This window comes from Oncorhynchus mykiss, chromosome 25, assembly GCF_013265735.2.
Source record: "Oncorhynchus mykiss isolate Arlee chromosome 25, USDA_OmykA_1.1, whole genome shotgun sequence".
Lineage (NCBI taxonomy): Eukaryota > Metazoa > Chordata > Actinopteri > Salmoniformes > Salmonidae > Oncorhynchus > Oncorhynchus mykiss.
The window spans coordinates 16,584,004-16,590,579 of NC_048589.1; the positions used below are offsets into that span (position 1 = coordinate 16,584,004).

General features: G+C 40.5%; 1 protein-coding gene across 1 annotated transcript; it reads left to right on the forward strand.

Moving 5' to 3' along the window:
* The first annotated feature begins 279 nt into the window (after positions 1 to 279).
* On the forward strand, positions 280 to 5,271 carry LOC110505441 (transmembrane protein 50A). The gene is made up of 7 exons (XM_036962971.1): positions 280 to 765; positions 3,229 to 3,339; positions 3,435 to 3,547; positions 3,679 to 3,746; positions 4,030 to 4,122; positions 4,249 to 4,309; positions 4,409 to 5,271. The coding sequence occupies exons 1-7, from the start codon at positions 616 to 618 to the stop codon at positions 4,452 to 4,454; spliced, it is 642 nt and encodes a 213-aa protein (XP_036818866.1). The 5' UTR covers positions 280 to 615; the 3' UTR covers positions 4,455 to 5,271.
* Positions 5,272 to 6,576: the final 1,305 nt, after the last annotated feature.

The window sequence follows — 6,576 nt, forward strand, 5'->3', positions numbered from 1 at the left end:
GTGTGCTTCCTGAAAACGTTTGTTCGGGTGATTCTTCGTGTTTGAGAGCTTATGCGGTTGAGAGCGTCAACATTGTTCTTTGTTAACGCCACTCGAACTGACTTAACACACGGATAGGGGTAAAAAGCATGCATGGGGTGTTAGAATCCTTAGCACTGAAAGCTCGGGTATACTGAGCCGGGTTCCTCGTGCGGTCCCCACCTAAACCCTAACCTCAGAGTTGGGACGGCCCAAGGATCGATAGCAGACCCTTGACAATTTAACGATCGTTTCCTCTGTCGCAGTTTTAAGCTGTTGGAAATATAGCTAGACTACATGTCCCATGAAGTCCTTGTAGTCCTAAAATCCGGGAAACGAGTTCTCTGGTTCGTTCAGGCATCCATATGGGAAAATGAATGGCGAAAAAATAGGGTTTTGGTATAAACGCCGAAAAAAGGATTTTATACGTTTGTTATCTGGTATAATAACAGTAAATTAATATGCCCTTTATGAATGTCGTAGCCTTTATGTGATCTTATAAATGATTACAAATACACACAAAGTGACGTTAGCTGATGAATATTTCTCGTAGAACAAAACATAAGATCTCCTAAACCTGTGTTTATCGCAGACATTATGTTTCGCGTTTATCATCCAATTTTCTCCATAGGCTTGGTGCAACGAACCATGGCAGAGTTGGTGCCTACAAAAATACGCCGTTACTATGTCTCTATTAGACGTCTTCACGGGTCCAACATACCAGATATTCCGAGAAACGACCTGGAAGTAGGTTCAGGTCCTACATTTTGATTTTTGTCTCAGGTCTGGGTAAACGTTATTTACTGACTGGACCCGATTTGGATCCTTCCTCTGTTCATTTAATTTGTGAGGTGATGTCAACTGCGCAAGCTTCCTATCTGTGTAAGCCAATTGCGACTCAATACAATTTATTAAGAGTATAGTGAAAATAAGCCGAAAAGGGGATTGTCCTCCTTGGGGGAAAGTTTTAATATTGTAGTGGATAAAGATGAGGATAACGTAATCGGACCAGGTGTACTGTGTGCAACCCGCTATTCAGGTTTGATGCAATTTTGAACTTTTATTTATTTTTCGTTTTTATTATTGTATGTCATTATTATTTTAGTCCTATTTACATATCTAAACCAGTTATTTAAATATCAAAAAATAGTTCTGTTTCATTTTGTTGAGAATTTTCTAAATTATGTTTATACTGTTTTTATTTTGTGCTCTGTATTTCTTTTAAAATAGGTTCAAAGAAGACCTGTTGTGAAATTAATATCATTATCCTATTTCTGTCGTTTGTTGGGTAGGCCTACGGTAGGAACTTGCCGCCTTTGGTAATTGCTGCAATTATAGGCCTAGCCTGTTGAAAACGTTTCTGAAGGTTTAACCAGTTCTTTAAATATGCCATATGTGTGTTTCATTCTGTTGAGTATTTTCTTTGGCCAAATTAAGTTCCAACTGTAATGTTTTTGCTGCAATATAATATAATGATGGGTAGGCCTACTATAGGGTTACTTGCACTCAAAGGAAAAAGCAGAGGGCTAGATGCAAAACTTAATTTAATGCCGCAATATAATAACCTGTTTGCATTTTCCCTATAAACAATGAATTATCTTTATTAGGGTAATATCAAAAGTAAGTTAAGAAACTTTTGAAGTTTTGGTGTGGTATGGCTATTACTAGGCTTAGCTAGGCAGTGCACACTGGCGCTCCAACTGACTCTGACAGTTGAATTTGAGTGGAGGAAGAATGTTTTAGGCGTACCAGAGTTACTCTTTTTTTTATTAAATACATTTTACCCCATTTTTCTCCCCAATTTCGTGGTATCCAATTGATAGTAATTACTATCTTGTCTCATTGCTACAACTCCCGTATGGGCTTGGGAGAGACGAAGGTCGAAAGCCATGCGTCCTCCGAAACACAACCCAACCAAGCCGCACTGCTTCTTAACACAGCGCGCATCCAACCCGGAAGCCAGCCACACCAATGTGTCGGAGGAAACACTGTGCACACCGTGCACCTTGGTTAGCGTGCGCTGCGCCTGGCCCTCCACAGGAGTCACTGGTGCGCGATGAGACAAGGATATCCCTACCGGCCTAACCCGGACGACGCTAGGCCAATTGTGCGTCGCCCCACGGACGTCGCGGTCGGCTGCGACAGAGCCTGGGTGCACACCCAGAGTCTCTGGTGGCACAGCTAGCGATGCAGTGCCCCAGACCACTGCGCCACCCGGGAGGCTCGGACTTACTCCTTTTAATCTAACAATCAGGGTTGGGGAGTAACAGATAAGGGGTTACAAAAACGGTAACTGTTACGTTATCAGCAAAAAATGTGAAATCAGATACTTTTGAAAAACTAGATGAATCATTTGAGGATTACTTTTAAATTCAGAAAGGATGTTTGACAGAATGCATGTTGGTGTCAGGAACATGACACTGGCATGTCTTTTATCATTTTCATAGTTTCTCTAGGGCTAGGCCTTTTTATATTTTAAATATTAGTATCATGCAGTGGATGCCCAGGCTGATAGGTCGGTATGCATGCAATGACCGAATCTCTGACAGCTGAACCGTGAGGTAGACAATTATTATTTTAGGAAAGTAAAAACCAATAAAACAATAGGCTATAAAGTTTTGAATTTGTTACACATCGAAACGCAACAGTTTTTTTGTAATGTGTTATTGGCAGTTAAGGACACGTAACTGTGGATAGTTTGGCCAATATTGCTTGTTTATTGACGGTGCCCAGTCTGGGGTTTCTTTATATTCTCGGATCTGAAAGGGTCTTCGGATCCGAACCGGCACTGGTCTGTTTTTCCACTGGCCTTTTTGGAACGGGTATGACTGTCCACAGGTTCATTTGGGAACGGGTCTCAATTTTTTAAATAAATACATTTATTAGTGTCGGGTGGGAAAGCCAAGGATAAATTTCGGGATGGGTCCAATATTTTAGTTGATTATTGTTTTAGCACTTGGTAATAATCTGTATTAGTGAATTGTTTTAAACTTGAGTTGAATCACCATTTTGTTTTTATTCTACGCAACTGCATCAATTGTCAGATGAACCCCATCTGTCTTGAATCCTCTCTGAAACCTTTTATTTTATTGGGATTTTATTTGTTTTGAAGACCTTTACTCTGTATGTGTGGAGTGGGTGCCTGGCATCTGTCATCTCACAAACTAGTGTCTGTGCAACATTTTAGCTCCTTTTCCCTTCACTTTTCAGCTCAGTACCATGTCAGGGTTTTTGGACAGTGTCCGGTGCGGAGACTGCGAGTGCAATGTGGACTGGGGAGAGAGGCGAAACACCATGGCATCTATAGCTGCTGGAGTCCTGGTAGGTTCTACTTTGCTATTACATTTGAAAACTTTATATCACTGTAAAGAGGAAAAGGCGGCATATCGCCTAAATCTTAATTCATGTTCTTGCAGTTTTTCACTGGTTGGTGGATAATCATTGATGCAGCTGTGAAATATCCAGATGAGGCGGTCTTCCATCATGCCTATCACACATGTGGAGTCATCGCTACTGTGGCTTTTCTCATGTAAGTCATGCTGTGTTGGGAATGTGTCATACAGGTTTGGGGTCAGTCCCATTTTAATTCAGGAACTATCTGTTCAAATCTTCCTTAAATACATTTAACTCTTTCAACTTTTGTCTTTGGTACCTATCTAGGATCAATGCTGTCTCGAATGGCCAGGTGAGAGGGGACAGCTACAGTGAAGGTTGCATTGGGCAGACCGGTATGTGTATTTAGAGATTAGAAGTTAGGATTTGGCTCTAAATGCAGATTGATGTAGATAAGTTCAGCTCTGAGCGGCATTGCTCGCCCTATATGTTTGTGTTGTTTTGACCTCTGCAGTAACATGATTTACCTAATTCTGGAGGCCCAGTTTTTGACTTCTTTGGTGACTTCTTGCTATAAGAATACACACACAGATATATACACCCACATACATAGAGTTTAAATAAGAGACCTTCAGACACGAATGAATCCCTCCCAACTCTTTGTATCACTGATTGCAGGAGCTCGTGTGTGGCTCTTCATTGGCTTCATGCTGGCGTTCGGCTCTCTCATCGCTTCCATGTGGATCCTGTTTGGAGGCTTCGTAGTGCCCAGTAAGTCCAGCATGCCCACTCAGCATGTGCTTGTTATGTACCCCAAACAAACAGCTCATCGACATTGAACCGTCACTGTGCAAAACATTGTAAAGAATGATAAAGGTATTTTTTTTATGTTTACAGAGAAAGCTGTTGTGTATCCTGGTATTGCGGTTTTCTTCCAAAATGCATTCATTTTCTTTGGGTAAGTATTACGTTTTATTTATGTTTGACCTTAGTATTATAAAACACAATGTCTATGGTAGTTCTTTTCTCTAAATAAACCCCCAATCTTTTCCTCCAGGGGCTTGGTGTTTAAGTTTGGACGCACTGAAGACTTGTGGCAGTAATGGTGTCTGTCAACTGTCATACTATCTGTTCTCTTGTTGTATGAGACAGTAGTGTACGCTTTGGCCTGTCAAAACACTACCTTCCGTCTTTCAAGCGTTAGAAAATATTCACTTTATATAATGACTTTATAATTTTGCTTTTTAGATGAACTTGTTTAATTTATAAGTAGGTTGGTTGTTGCTGTACAAATGTACATTTTACTAAAGCATCATTTGCTGTTCCATCTTTTAATTCAATGTTATTTTCTTTTGAATTCTTGTAATGGGATCTAGGTGTCTTTTCACTCCAAATGTGTGGAGCCATTCTGTTACAATAATTTACTACCTTCCATTATTTATCTTGGTAACCGTGCAAAATAATAAATGAGCAGATTATTATTTTCCTTTTTATTGTTTTTACAATACACATTTATGCACTAATAATGTTTAGAAATATTTTGCGTTCTGATGAGGGCATACATCGGGGGGCATGACATCTATGGGAGTGTTAGTCTTGTAAATAGCCTATTTTCTTACGATACAGTTACTGATAATAAGAATTTAACCTTTAATGTGGGCAATTTGTCTTTCCTATTGTCGAGATGTGGGGTCTGTAATTAAGCCATTCTACTGAACCATAATCTGATAGTTCATAATTCAAGGTGTAGTTTAAAGGAAGGATTTAATTCCGAGGTTTCGATGCTCTGACCACCATCTCTGTTCTTTGACTATGTATTTGACTGCAATGCTTATACTTTCACAGTACTTGTATAGTAACCAAACTGAGATCACTGAACCTGAACAACTATGGCAGCATTAAATAGAAAATGTAAAACAAGTGTGAGATGAGTCTTTATGCACAGCTCTCACAGTTCAATTTTCTCTGTTCTCTTGGCTAATATTTGAAGTTTGACTCACACACAACAATCACCATGGTATATTAGTGAAGTTTTCACATACTAAGAAATAACAAAAAAAATATTTTGGAGATTCATGGGAATATTGTATGGTTAAAATTATACATTGCCTCTCTGGAGACCTTTTAGTCTCCTTTTTATCTTCCAACATCTCAATTTTGCACCGCTAGGTTGGGAAACTGCAAAATTTAGGTTAGACAGCATAACTTCAAGAGGCACATGTATTGCTTGATATAAAACTGCATGGATTTTTAAAAACCTAATTAATTGTTTGATACAGAGCATTTCACTCATCATTGATTACTTTGTTTATCAGTAACTTAATGCAGTGTTTTCCAATCTCCTCGGGAACCCAGGGGTGCGTGGCTGACTCAAATATTCAACAAATCAAGCTTTGATCATTTGAATCAGCTGTGTAGTGTTAGGGCAAAATCCAAAACATACACCCTTTGGGGTTCAGAGGACCGAGTTTGGGAAATGCTGCCTTAATGTACCGGGATTCCAAGGTTGATATCAGTGCAGACGCAAATCCAATTGTTATACTTACCCATTACAGAGAACAGTCTCTCAGAGCTCTGAGACAGGATTGTGTCGAGGCACAGATCTGGAGAAGGGTAACAAAAAATGTCTGCAGCATTGAAGGTCCCCAAGAACACAGTGGCCTCCATCATTCTTAAATGGAAGATGTTTGGAACCACCAAGACCTAGAGCTGGCTGCCTGGCCAAACTGAACAATCAGGGGAGAAGGGCCTTGGTAACCCATTGGTCATTCTGACAGAGCTCCAGAGTTCCCTCTGTGGAGACGGGAGAACTTCCAGGACAACCCCCTCTGCAGCACTACACCAATCAGGCCTTTATGGTAGAGTGGCCAGACGGAAGCCACTCATCAGTAAAAGGCACATGACAGCCCGCTTAGAGTTTGCCAAAAGCCACCTAAAGGAATCTCAGACCATGATAAACAAGATTTTCTGGTCTGATGAAACCAAGATTGAACTCTTTGGCCTGAATGCCAAGCGTCACGTTTGGAGGAAATCTGGCACCATCCCTGCGGTGAAGCATGGTGGTGGCAGCATTATGCTGTGGGGATTTTATGAGAGGTAGGGACTGGGAGACTAGTCAGGATCGAGGGATAAATGAACGGAGCAAAGTACAGAGAGATCCTTGATGAAAACCTGATCCAGAATGAATACTCAGACTGGGGTGAAGGTTCACCTTCCAACAGGACA

What these genes read in the sequence shown, in the direction of transcription:
- LOC110505441 (XM_036962971.1), top strand. Translation starts at nt 616, where the DNA reads ATGTTTCGCGTTTATCATCCAATTTTCTCCATAGGCTTGGTGCAACGA. An exon ending in GCTACTGTGGCTTTTCTCAT is followed by an intron (nt 3,548 to 3,678) that starts GTAAGTCATGCT and finishes GTACCTATCTAG; the next exon opens with GATCAATGCTGTCTCGAATG. An exon ending in AATGCATTCATTTTCTTTGG is followed by an intron (nt 4,310 to 4,408) that starts GTAAGTATTACG and finishes CTTTTCCTCCAG; the next exon opens with GGGCTTGGTGTTTAAGTTTG.